The following is a 14,426-nucleotide window of genomic DNA, read 5'->3' on the forward strand; positions in this document are numbered from 1 at the left end:
ATGTAAAAACACCCAGTAGTTATTAAAGTACTTATAGCCGTTTCTACACTAAGTGAAATTACACTATGAATTTAGTATTCATATTATTGCATACTTTTAGGATTTAAATCTTAATTCTTAAAAGAAGGGTGGAGGATTTGAATTGATCAAAGAATTATTTACTGGGCAAAAAAAAAAATAAAAGTATAAAAAGTTTTGAGAATTGTCTCTAATTATTAATTTAGTGTAAAACAATAAAGTTAATATAAGAAACCAAAATAATTAACAAATTTAATACTTTATTCGTTCATTGCATTTTTTGTTACATCAGTTCGATTTACAAATTCCATTAGTCGACTATGACCAACATCAATCCAATATTATTTTTAATTCATTATTTATTATATATACATTCTTTTACTAAAATTTTCATATTAAATATTCTTTTTAACGTGAAATGCAACCATCATGGACATAATTGAACTTGCACCATGACATATGCAAGTGAATTAATTTCACAAAAATTTTGATCAATATGGAGAGAAGAGATGTCAGCTAAAAACAGCAGTCATTGTATGATGTTATATTTTAGTAAAATGTTTATACCAGAATCATAAATATTTTTTTTGTATATTTCTGCCCTATAATATCTTTTAAAGCTTCTAAATTCGAGCAGCAAACATTTTGTTGCTATTTCAGCAAACAATGACTACTTTCATTTTTTTCAGCAGATTTTTCTATTATGTCGTGTGTAAATTCAAAATTTTCAAACGTTTGATAAATTTATTCCTATTTTAAGATCTAAAGGATATAAAAGACAAACATAATATCTAGATTGAAACACCAAATGGCACATCTGCTTAAAAACAATCGGAGTGTATTCCAGTAAATAGTTAAAACCATGTCTTTGGAGAAACAAAGACTATCCGACAGTTAAGTATAATTTTAAGATTACCAGGTGATACTGCAAAAATGACCGAAAATCAAATAAAAACTTCAAAACATTTCAATTTTATTCTTTATTTTATCATCTATAAATATACACATTTATATAATTTGGTTTCAACTTATTAATAAATTCATTTTTAAATTTAGATATTTTTCGTTACATACATTTATTTGTTTTAATTCTTGAAATTGTTCCAATATTAATATCAAATTTGAGTGCAAAAAAGATAAGTATAAATAGTTGTGGGTGTTTGGTTGTGTTTTTGTGTTTTTTGTTATCCTCTTTTTAAAGCATTTCAACGAACGTATATTTATTTAGATAATAATAATAGATCATCAATCATTTAAAGATTGTTTGGGTTTTTTTTACATATTTATATAAAAAAATATCCTTTTTGTTTATTAAGAATAACTTAAGAATTAAAAACGATATTTTCAATTAGTTTTATTTTTTAATGAGAAAAAAAATGCAAGATTTTATGTAAAAATTCAACTAAAACTAATCACATAACGATGTACAAATTAAAATAGATTTGGTAAATTATACAATAGAAGAAAACTTATGGTTATTAGATGAGTAGGTTATTGGTTTGTTTTTGTTGTTTTAACACATTTGTCTAATGTGAAAAATTAAGCAAAACCACAAATTAATGGAATGATTTTTCTTTTAGTTTTTATTATTATTATTATACTACTAATGTCTATATTCGAAATAGAAAATCGTTACCGATTGCTTATCACCCAAATTGTTGGAAGGCTGAAATTTTGTTTTGGACCTACTATTTTAAACCTCCAAAACAATTTGGGCAAGATGCAATCAAGTAAATCAATTTGGTATCACGTTTTTATAATTTGTAATTCTTATCAATATTCACTCGTGGTGGTAATGATGGTGAAGGTGGTGCTATAATGAAATGAATGGTCTAGGTAGGGGAGAACGACGATTAAATGCTGGTAAATAAAGTGCAATAGATTTTTCTAACAAATACAACTGAGTGAATAGCAATTGCTTCCTTACAAGTGATGTTCAATAACAAGATGTGCGTCTATTTCCTATGATGAATGGTACAACATCCTTTTTACCAGCTTGTAGTTTTTTTTTTCAAGTTTTACTTTTCTTGGACGTTTCTCTTTTGCATTTACAATGTTGTAACATTGTCGTCACAATTAATGTATGATACTATGAATGATAGTTTCTATTTTACTTAATGATTTCTCCTCCACCAGGAACGTACGATGGTTGCCTTCAACTGTTAGCACATTCACTGTTTTCTTGCAGACCTATTTGGTTGGGGAAAGAAAAGCAAATAAAAGAATTTAGTGTGGGACGAAATACATTTTAGATATAAAACAATGGAAATCTTATATACAAATAAATAAGAAGCTTCTTTATAGAGTTGGATGGAAAAATTAAAGTTGAAAAAAAATATTTAAAATCACATTTTATTAATTTTTAAAAAGATAATTTTGTAAAAACTCGATATTGATTTTTTTAATATATTCGGAAGAGGAGGGTGGGCAAAAGTCGCAGAGAACTACTTTTGACACATCAGCTGCGCAGGACCCAATATTTCAAACTCAATTAGATTCACATTGCAATGACACTTCTTGTAGCTGAAAGGTTTTATTACACCACTGTTCAGTCGAAGCACGACCTTTTGTATGCAAGACGGGCATGCTAACCATTGCACCACGGTGGCTCCCTAAACTCTTTGCCTACCCTGTATATACTCTGAACAACTTAAGTGCAGTTTTCTATAAAAATTTCACCATGATTAAATTAAATTTTCTACCGAAATATCCAATTCAGCATGGCTGAATTATTTTTTTAAGAGAAATTTTCAATTCCACTATGCTGACTAGATTATTTTATTTAAAAAAATCATTTCGGTGAGGGTGAATTATAATTTATAATAAATATGCAATTCAAAGTGAATGAATTAAGCATAAGTTAATATGGGATATTTAGAAAAAGGCTTCAATTTAGCATAGATGAATTAAAATTTCTATGGGAAAGTTCTCAAACATTGTGGTTGACGTTCCGTCTTGCATGCAAACGGTTGATTTTATTTGTATCAAAGAAGTTTCCTATTTATTCGAATGACCCTATCTATTCGATTTGATAAAATACTTTTGCAACTTACCTCATTGAGACCATAGTCTTCTTCTAATTTGGCATAATTTTCAGTTGGCTTAACTAATGATACATTGCAGGATACTTTGGTTGTGGGAACGTATTTATCGGCAGCCAAGAGCTTTTTGTAGAATGACGTCGCTGCTTGTTTAACCTGCAATTGTAAGTAGAGAAGCAAATTAGTTTTAATGTTCCCATGGTTAGTAGGAATCATCATGTAAACTCACCAAATCTGCAGGTTGATTAATTTCAGCCGATACAATTTCCGCACACTTCGCCACTTTACCCTCCCAACTGGGTACAGTCAAGAGAATTTTGCTCACCACACTATAATCGATATTGGCCACCACCATACCAAAGTAGGCTAAACCATAGGCTTCATTTTGATCTTCGGATGTATTGAGACGTTGTTTGAAGGTCGTTGTATACCAATTGACATATTTGGGGGCACCATCCAACATCACTAGCTTGGCTTCGTCTTTCGCTTTTTCCAATTGCAATACCATTACATAGGCAACCAATGCTCCAAATGAGTAGCCGGCAATGGCATAAGGACCCTTGGGTTGCACGGAGCGTACATGTTTCAAATAGAAACTGGCCAACGAGTCAATGGAATCCAGATTAGCATCGGCTGTACATTGTAGGCCATAAACGGGACAATCGATACGTGCGGCCAGTTGTTTAAGGGCATCGGCAAATCCTTCAATGGGTGAGATAAAGAATAGAGGACTCTTCTTGCTGTCCATGGGAGCAGCTGATGGTAAGCGTACAATGGGTAAAGTTGGCATCAATTCGGTGGAGAATACAACTTGTGTGCCATCGCCAAAAGCTGCTGTTGGACTTGGGCTTCTACGTACGGGTGAGGCGGGTCTTGTTGTTTCAGCTCCAGCGGCTTCAGCACCACCACTGAGTTCCTTCAATTGACCGAATGACAATTGACGGATTTCCTGGGCTGACATTATGATGTCAAAGTTACGTTCCAGGGTTTGTTTAATTTCGGCACCCATCAAAGAGTCCATACCCAAATCGGCCAATGAGGTTGCGTCTTGTACGTTTTTAGTGTCACGCAGACCCAAAATGTTAGCCACACAGGCAACCAAGCTAACACCGCCTGATTGGTCAGACTTACGTTTCTCAGCCACAACCATTGAGGCCAAGACTGGATGAGGTTGTTGCAGGAACAAGTCGATTGTTTGCAAGCACGAGGCCATTCTTTGAGGCAAAGTTCCACCAATAACTGTGTCATTGTCTCCGAGATTTTCAATAACGAGACCAGTATCACCAATAGCTCCCCATTGTATGGATAGACCAGGGAATCCACTAACTTGACGCATTTCACATATACGCTCCATAGCTGAATTTGCAAGACCATAATTAGTCTGGCCAATATTACCGCGACCGCACGATACACTGGAGAAACAGATGAAATAGTCCAATTCGGAACACAAGGTGCGAGAGTATTGGTCCAAAAATTTGGTGCCCTGAACCTTTGATTCGCACACAGTTTGGTAATCTTTCACAGTTTGATCTTCCATAAGACCATCCCTTAGAACAGCAGCCAAATTGAAAATGCCTCCAACAAGGGCTAGTTTATTGGCGTTCTCCAATAATTGTTGACATCCCTTGGCGGTAGTAACATCGCTGGTGTCAATGGATACTTTTACACCGCGTTCTTGCCATCTTCTGATCATCAGGGCTTGATAGCCAGTCTTAACACCTGACCTTGAGGTCAATACAATATATTTAGCACCACGGGATACTAACCAGTTGGTCAACTCTAAACCGAAACCACCAAGACCGCCTACGATGATGTAGCTCTTCTCGGGATGCATGTAAGTTCTGGGAATGGCATTCACTAGGCGCGGTGTTGGTTTCAGAACCTTGCGTCCCTCCTCTTCGTCCTTGACCTTTATCACAACTTTGCCAATATGTTTGCCAGATGCCATAAAACGGAAGGCCTGTTCCACCTGTTTGTCGTTAAAGACAGATGTGGGTAGTGGTCGAACTGCTCCAGACTTAATACCTTCAGCCACCAGAGAAACGACTTGGTTTTGCATTTCTTCTTCACCTTCCATAACAGAGTCCAACAAGATACCATGGAATGAGGTATTCTTCAAGAATACGGACATACCCAAAGGTGAGTTATTACTCAAATCAAATTTGCCAATCTCCAGGAAACGACCATTCAATCCCAGACAGCGTACAGAAGCCTGCAATTTTTCTTCGGCCAGAGAGTTCAATACCAAATCTACGCCCTTGCCTTGTGTTTGCCGCATGATCATTTGCTCGAAGGAACAATCACGGGAATTGCCAATATGTGAATCCTTCAATTGTGGGAATCTCTTCTTCAGGAATTCTCTCTTTTCAACACTACCGACAGTGGTGAATACCGTCAAACCATGGTGAAGAGCAATTGAAATGGCTGCTTGGCCAACACCACCTGAGCCAGCGTGAATCAAAACTTTTTCACCCTTCTTCATTTTTCCACGGACTACCAGAGCATAATAAACGGTGGCATAGACACAGGGTACCGTAGAGGCTTCCTCCATAGACCAGTTTGGTGGGATTTCCCACATCATATTTTTGCTGGCCACACAAGTTGTGGCCAATGATTTAGCTGGTACCATGGCCATTATACGGCGTCCCTTGGAATCACGTCCAGAGAATTCAAGACCCAAAACACAATCTTGTTGGGCCAAATCACCAGGCAAAGCATCAGCGGAAAGTTTTCCAGATGACAACATAACGTCGCGGAAGTTGACAGGAGCATAGTAGACACTGCACAAGTCCATGCTATCATCTAAAGCACTAGGATTCATTTGTGGGGCCTCAATCCATTTCAACGAGGCCAAATCACCCTTTACCAAAGCATTGACGTAGGCATGTTCAACTTGAAGAGTGGCAACATCGGTCTCTAGCTTAAGATGGCGGAATGAGCCCCAGACTCCTCCCTTAAGGACATTGTGGATCAAATCTTTACCCAGTTGCTGTGCATAAAAGCTGTTGGAGAGCGAGAATTTTTCGGCATTTGTGTCCTGGATGAAAATCATACGAGCCAATTTGCCACCATTTTCGTTCTTAATGCAGTTCATAAAGCCAACAGCTCCGAAAAGCTCTTCGCCTTGGCAAACAATGTATACGTAGCGTTCGATTTCCGCAGCCTTGGCCAAGGCCTCCTTGAGACGTTCCAGCCAGTCAAAGTTGTTTTCGGTAACTTGGATGACAAATGCATCTCGTTGTTTTACATCGACTTCCTTTCGTGCCATGACCAAGACACGAGAACCACCAATAACTTGTTCATTTACGACAATCAATCCGAATTGTTTCAACAATTTACGTCCCGACTTTTCGTAGGAAGCTAGAGTTTCTTCGAAAATCATAAAACCGTTCTCCTTGATGGTGTTCAAGCCATTCTCCAAAATCATTGTATCGGGTCGCGATAAAACATCCAAGGCATAAAGGAAATGACAGTTCTGCTCTACCGGTTCTTCGAGGATGTTTTTGGATACAATACGGACACCAGAATCGGAGCCCAATGTGGCGGTAATAGTGTCCTCATTGCCATTTGCGGTGACCACAGCTACATCAGCTGTAATAGTAGGTTCGGCTTCAATGATTTGTAAGAGTTTAGCGGCCATCAAAACATCAGGATTGCGTCCGTTATCCAATTCAACACCTTTAATTTTTATGGCACCCTGAGAATTTTCAATGACCATATGGAGAGCAACACTCAAGGCATGCAAGCGGGCCTTGTCTGAGTTCTCATGCAATTCTGATGTATTGTGGTAGGGCACGAAAGTGTAGCGCTCCAAAGTGGGAGGATTTTGTGATGCTGGACGTTTCTGGGCCAATGATGCCTTCAAGCCACGCATTTCCACACCACCACTCTTAATTACAGTAATATCATTGTACATATATACTGGTACACCCTTTTGAGCTTGTTCTTCGGTGCTCATTTTGGCCATTTCTTCCAAGTGTTTCAAGGGATTCAGAACAGCCTTTTCGATACGTGTGGGCAAATACAGTTCTCTCAAATCTTTGCTCAAGATACTGAATTGCAACATGGTGTCCATGAAACTAACCCAGTTGCCAATCCATTGCAGGTTACCGGCGCTTGAAGTAGTGTCGGACTTCACAATACCACGGAAGATGCCAGAGTAGTCATAACCACGAAGTCTAAGCTCCTTGTATACATCATTGGTGCTTAATTCCTTGACTTGGGTGTTGGCAGTCAAAGGATCCAAGGGAAGTTCCTCTTGTTGAATATTTTCAGGCAAAGAGATTTTGCCTGACACTGTTAGAGTTCCACCTTCACAAATTTCGAAATTACCAGTGCCATCAAAGAAGTTAATGCCAAACTTGACAACTCCCTCCTTGTTGAGAATGGTGGCACGATGGAATACAACATTTTCCATAATGACGGGACATTTCTCAAATTCCATACCTTTCATTTTGGCGAAAGTCTTCCAAGCTAAGGTCATGTAGCCGGTAGCAGGGAACAGAATACGTCCATCGATGGTGTGACCTGCTAAATAGGCGTCTTCTTCGTTGGACAAGTCAATTTCGATTAATGTTTCACCGGAACTAGTTTCTTTTCCGTATTTAGGTACCATCCATCTCTGAGAATGATCCCAACCCACTTTGGAATTCAACATGGGTGTGCCACGTCCAACGGGATATGAAATTGGTTTGAATAAGGTCAAAATCTGGGGTTGGGCGCCGCCGGCATACAGCTTGCCAATGTTCATCAGTAAGAATTCTACATTGTTTTCATGTCCTCTCTTCACCAAACTAATGTTGGTAGCTTCTGAGCCCAAGACTCTCTTAAGAATGGCTTGCAAAAGACCAGTGGGAGCAACCTCGATAGCAATAGCATTCTTGGGAATATGTTGAAGTCCTTCATAGAATAGTACGGGCGAAAGCAAATTATTCACATGATAAGCAGCTGATGATTGCTTGGCGACTGGGGTATTCCAAGCAGATTCTGGAATGCTGGTACTAATCCATCTTGGAGTACGGTTTTTAGCATTGGGAATAATTTTCTCCAAACTCTTGCGAAGTTTTGGTCCGGCTTCTGCAATATATTTGCTATGGAAAGCATAGCCCGATGAATTAACGGCCTTAGCAAAGATTCCCTCTGCGGAGAGTTTTTCTACCAAGGCATCAATTGATTTCGCAGGACCAGAAATGGTGCAGTTATCAACACTATTGTGGCAGACGGGGAAACAATCAGATGGCATGCGTTTGTGGGCCTCTTCCCATTCCAGTCCAATGGCTGCCATTTTACCAGCTGTCAATTTTGTCTCACCAATACTCTTGCCTCGCCAATAAGCTGCCAACACAGTTTGTTCTGGAGTGAAACAGCCGTCAGCATAAGCACAGCCCAACTCGCCGACAGAGTGACCTATAATGCCATCAGGTTTGATGCCCAAAGATGTAAGAAGATCAGTCAAACCAACTTGCATGGCGGCAATTGAGATGAAGGAGTTCGAAATGTTGTCAAAACTCTTGTCCGTCGACTTGGTCAAAACATCAATTAGATCAACACCCTCGGGTCTCAGGGCTTCAGCACAGCGATGCACGGATTGTGCGAAAACTTCGAATTGCATTAAATCTTTAGCCATACTTGCCCACTGGCTACCCATGCCAGAATAAATATACCAGATGGGGCGTTTCTCGTCAGAAAACTCCATAACCTCACGTTGCATTGAACCCTTATTATCCATGACACAATAACCACGATAGTAATGCAAAGGAATATTCTTGGAATAAATGTCATTGATGAGAGCCAAGTATTCATCATCATCACGGTGAGCGGTGGCATCTTCAAGAAGATCTTGTACAGCATCGAATGTACGTCCCGAACATACGACCATTTTTGGTGGTCCCACAGTAGGAGTAATAGCTTTTGGTTTGGGATTCGATTTAAGAATTACGTGGGCATTTGCACCGCCGAAACCAAAGGAGTTGATGCCAACAATACCGCCTTCCCAAGGCATATTTTTGTCTACCACCTTTAAGCGTCCATCCATAAGGCCATATAGATCAGGATTCGGATTTTTGTAGTGTAGATTAGCGGGAATTTGACCTGCTTCCATAGCAATCAAAACCTTTGCAATGGAACAAACGCCAGATGCGGGCTCAGAGTGGCCCATGTTTGATTTCACAGAGCCAATTAGTAAGGGAGTTTTACGATTTTTACAGAAGAAGTCTGTGATGGAATTCACTTCTTGAGGATCACCAACTTTAGTGCCGGTACCGTGAGCTTCAACATACGACACCTCATGGGGGTTCAAGTTAATCTCTTCATAAGTTTCACGAATCAAACGATTTTGCATAGCACCAATTGGGTAGGTAATACCTTGTTCCTTATAACCATCGGTATTGGTACGAACATTCAAGACAGTGGCATATACACGCTTTGCACAATCTGTTTTCTGTAAGAAAATCACAACGCAGCCATCCGAACGAACATATCCATTGCCAGACTCGTCAAAGGCTTTGCACATACCATCGGGGCTCAACATGTTCAAGCGTTTGAATTGCAAAGACATAGTGGGCTTGAGAAGTACACCCAGACCGGCTACTACAGCAGAGTCACACTTTCCAGCGCGCATATCGGAGAAAGCCTGCTCCAAAGCATACAATGAACTGGAGCATGCTGTATCAACACTGTAACTGGGACCCTTAAAATCGAATGTGAATGAAACACGATTGGGGAACATAGCTCTGGCACATCCGGTGAGACCATAGCCATTAACACGTTCTGGGTCGGCCATCCAGTATTGTTCAGTTTCGGAAGAAGACACACCAACATAGACACCAGTGCGAGAGCCTCGAATTTCGGAAGGATTGACACCAGCATCAATTATTGCCTCGTAAGTACATTCCAATAACATGCGCATTTGAGGATCCATACATTCGGCTTGTTTTTGATGCACACTGAAGAATTGCTGATCGAAATGTTCCAAATCGTCATCTTTAATTTTACCCAAACGTTCAGGTAAGCCATATAGACCCTTTTCCCAACGTCTAGGATCATCATTCACCATATCAACACCTTCGAAGAGATTACGCTTGAACTCCTCAATGTTTGAGCTTTCAGGCAAACGGCCAGAGAAACCAGTTATAGCGATATCACTACTGGTGGGCAAACCACCATTGGTATGGCGGCTAGCATAATGTCCATTCATGGGAACATTACGATCAGTTGTGTCATTAATGACATCGTCGGCAAAACGGGCGGGCATGTTGTTGCTTTCTTGATTAGCGTTAGATGTGGATGTGGTGCTGAGAGGTCGTGCTTGTGCTATGGTGGATGTGGATGAAAATGATTCTTTAACCACTACTATCTGATCCAATTCGCCGTCGTGATGCTGTTTGTTGTTTTGATCCTGTAGTAAAACAGTATTAAGCTGTTGCTGCTGCTGTTGTTGTTGTTTATTACGTCTCTTTTTCCGACGATTTGAGGATTTCCCAGACTTTTGTAATTGTGGTGATGAATTGTGATTGGATTTATTTGTTTTATTGATGTTATTATGTCCTGTTTGATGTACACTTTGTAGAGAATTAATGGTGTTCTCGGTTTTCAACAGTTTGAGTTGCTGAAGATTTAAAGAGATCTGAAATTGAGTGTAATAAATAGAAAGGAATTAGCTATATTCATAACATATAAGGAGAAAAAATATCGATATATGCATTGTCCACAACTTAGTCATATACACTCAATGAATTTTTTTGGCCACCTATACGCCAATTTTCAATGGTCGGTATCTCGAAAACTACGGTCTTCCGACAAAAATGTTACCTAATATTTCCTCTTTAAAGTGTACTTTTTTACGAAAAAACGCAATTTCATTCCTTTCATGAAAAATTGCTGTAATACTTAACAAAAAATAAAGAAAATACCGATTTTCTGATGTCGATATCTCGAAAACTAGTCCGACAATGTTCTTTGCTTTTCATTTTCGCTTCTTCTCCTACACTAAAAAAATTGTTTGTTTTTAACAACTTTTGTAGAGTAGTTTTTTCCTTTTTAGTAATGCTTAGTACTAATTTCGAATATCTGCATTTACAGCCAATTTCTCCGAAACGAACGCTTTTGCTCGACTGCTAAAAACAGCTGATTTTCCTAGTAGAACGAAAGCATTTGTTTCGGATATGAGATATTGGCTGTTAATAACTTGTTTAGGTGAGTACTAAGTTCGAGTTTAGCCGCTAAAGTGAAAACTAAATCAATAAAGAAAGGCATAAAATTATACACTTTTGTTGCAAATTTTATAATAACTTGATGGGGAATAGCCCAAAGCAAATTTTCACATAGTTCGTATTCCATAAAATGGATTATTACAGAAAAGTAATCGTGAAAAATTTTAGCGGCTAAACTCGTACTTAATACCCAATTTTGTGTGAAATAATATGCCTAGCAATTTTTCCGTACGAGAATTCCGAAGTTTCCATCTGTTCAAAAAACCTCAAAATGAGAATTTTTCAGTTATTCCACGTGTTTTAATATGAAGTATAACATTTTTCGTGCGAAAATGCGATCTTAGTACTAGGTTTTTAAAAAAATCTTCTAGAATACGCAAAAGTCTGCTTTTTGCATATGTGCTACTACCCTCAATTTTTTCATAACATCAAAAAGTTGTATTGACAACACTGACAACACGAGACATTCTCTTAAGAATGTGAAATGCGTAGTAAACTTTCAATTTGTTTGGTTTTATTTCTCATTGTCTCTGACATTCTTCGCGTATTCGCCCATGTGTATTTTGGTTTTGCATCATCACAAAAATAAAACCAACCCAACAACAATTTGTAAAAAGGCTGGAATTGAAACGTTAGTATACATTGAAAAAATCAGGTGATTTTTTGGCTAACAACTAACCAAAACACAAGCCAGAGACTTTGTGTGTGTTTGTGCGCGAGAGTATGGGGGAAGCCTGGTAGATGGTATATTTTTGTGCTTTCTCAATATTTCGTGTATTGTTGCAGTAGTGTGTTTATGGCATGATTTTCGGTTTGTAATTATGCCGGCATTCATTTGTTTGTTCAACTACCATTTGTGAATGGGAGTTCTGGTAATTTTATTTGATATTTTTTCTCAATGATTTTCTTCATACAATAACATTACAAGCGTTGACCGCAAAATGAGTTTATATAAAAACCGGCAGCACTTCCTAAAGACCGGTATTTAGATAGCTCTAAAATCTAATTTTTCGCTTATAATTAATTGGGAAGGGAATAAACTTATTGAATTGTTACATTAGAGCATAAACCAAACATGGGAACTTAATTTCATTATTGTAAATTTAAATATGAGTCTTATGTTCAGAACAATTTATAACAAATTTTAAATTAGTAAAAATTTCCCCAAGTAATATGCTGTAAGAAGCATTGCTTAAAAGTTAAAAGAATATTTGATATTTTCGCTGCGATATGTCCAAGGACTAATGAAAATTTAATAGTATTTAATACGAATAAAATTTCATTTTAAAATGAAAAATCAACCTATCTAAAGACAAGTTATTTTTTCACTCACAAAAGCTGATTAATATTCAAACTTTTTAAGGAATGGTGCTATCATCAAACTTTTAATGGTATGAAATGAAATTACCAATAACGAATTCCACATACGAGTTCTAATAAAATATTCAAATTTCATATTATAAAAAATGGCACATTTGTGTTACTCCCGCAAAAACCAAATATTTCTATCGTACCGCGCTTTATGCCATTTCCCAGTTCCCCACGAATAGAAATTTAAACATATGTTTTGTTGTTGTTTCGCAAATAAACACAACTGTTTGCTAATATGATCTCTCTCGCTCTCTCATTATAAAACTCTCACAACCATGGCAAAGAAATGGCAATATCAGTGTGGCGTGATTTAAAATTTCAAGTTCAAGACGCATGTACTGCTAATATATGGATGTACATATAAACAAAAATGCGAGTTTCGTAAATTATTCATACAAACGATTAAAAAACTAATAAACGAAAATAATGACGTGGTCGCCTACAGTGCTGCCGCTAGTAACAAATTGAGTGAAGTAGATTTTGGAAAAAAGTGGAGTAGATTGAATAAAATTGAAGTAGCATACATTTTTGAAAACAAACAATAGAATTCATTTTATTATACCCTCCACCATAGGATGGGGGGTATATTAACTTTGTCATTCCGTTTGTAACACATCGAAACATTGCTCTAAGACCCCATAAAGTATATATATTCTGGGTCGTGGTGAAATTCTGAGTCGATCTGAGCATGTCCGTCTGTCCGTCCGTCTGTTGAAAAACGCTAACTTCCGAACGAAAGAAGCTATCGACTTGAAACTTGGCACAAGTAGTTGTTATTGATGTAGGTCGGATGGTATTGCAAATGGGCCATATCTGTCCACTTTTACGTATAGCCCACATATAAACGGATCCCCAAATTTGGCTTGCGGGGACGATCCAGCTGAAATTTGGTACATGGTGTAAGTATATGGTCTCTAACAACTATGCAAAAATTGGTCCACATCGGTTAATAATTCAATGATTAAAACCGCTATGTTCATCGTAATTAAAGGAATAGGAAAAACAATTAGGTAATATGGGGGAAAATTTAAAAATTTGGAGCAGAACAGAAAGTGAAGCAGATTTTTGAAAGAAGGAGTGACGAAGTAAATTTTGTGAAAATGAAGCAAAATACTTCGATTGAAGTAGTAGCGGCAGCACTGGTCGCCTATTTGCGACACTACTTTTGCTTTTGAAATGTGTAAATAGATTCTTAACTAAGTATTTATATGCTTCCATTGGGAGTGTAAAATGAGAGTATTGTTTACAAACGTGAAATACTTTTATTTTCATACATAATATACCCATCAAAGGCATTTTAATATCATTTAATATGTTTACATTGAATAGCGTACCAAAATATCAGTGAGTATAGTTTACAAGAGCAAATCAAACATACGCTTAATGCATATAATTAAATTCTCTCTATATACTGAGCATGACAATCGGGAAGCAAGAGAATTTGCATGTTTTGTTTATTCTTGATGATGTGGTGTAGGAATAGAATATGAAAATATACCACAACGTCGCTTTGTATATCAGGCGATACTATTCCCTAATTACGTCAGTAGAATTTTTGTGCAAAACAGAAGAAAAAAATCGTTTCAGGCGGTAGGCTGACATGGCAACATGTGTATATGGAATCACTCTCCGGTAATGAAGACTAAAAGTAGCGCTACATTCATGTCCATCGATTGTACATATTAAGAGATATTCGTATAAAGCTCGGAATACACCTTTCTCTAGCCAAAATCGTTTGCGTGCCAATAACATTGTTGTAATATATGTCTTATGGAAGCAAAATGTA

General features: G+C 37.6%; 1 protein-coding gene across 1 annotated transcript; it reads right to left on the minus strand.

The window, feature by feature from the left end:
- Positions 1-983: 983 nt before the first annotated feature.
- Positions 984-10,683, minus strand: FASN1 (Fatty acid synthase 1). The gene is made up of 3 exons (XM_075297647.1): positions 3,289-10,683; positions 3,072-3,215; positions 984-2,208 (listed from the first exon to the last, which is right to left on the minus strand). Exons 1-3 carry the CDS (start codon positions 10,309-10,311, stop codon positions 2,095-2,097), a joined length of 7,281 nt encoding a protein of 2,426 aa, XP_075153762.1. The 5' UTR covers positions 10,312-10,683; the 3' UTR covers positions 984-2,094.
- Between the last annotated feature and the right edge of the window lie 3,743 nt (positions 10,684-14,426).

The sequence above is a fragment of the Haematobia irritans genome, chromosome 2 (genome assembly GCF_050003625.1).
Source record: "Haematobia irritans isolate KBUSLIRL chromosome 2, ASM5000362v1, whole genome shotgun sequence".
Lineage (NCBI taxonomy): Eukaryota > Metazoa > Arthropoda > Insecta > Diptera > Muscidae > Haematobia > Haematobia irritans.

Coding starts and splice junctions, on each gene's coding strand:
- FASN1 (XM_075297647.1), bottom strand. CDS start 10,311: ATGCCCGCCCGTTTTGCCGACGATGTCATTAATGACACAACTGATCGT. Junction 3,216..3,288: donor TTAATCAACCTGCAGATTTG/GTGAGTTTACAT, acceptor TTACAATTGCAG/GTTAAACAAGCAGCGACGTC. Junction 2,209..3,071: donor AAGACTATGGTCTCAATGAG/GTAAGTTGCAAA, acceptor CCAACCAAATAG/GTCTGCAAGAAAACAGTGAA.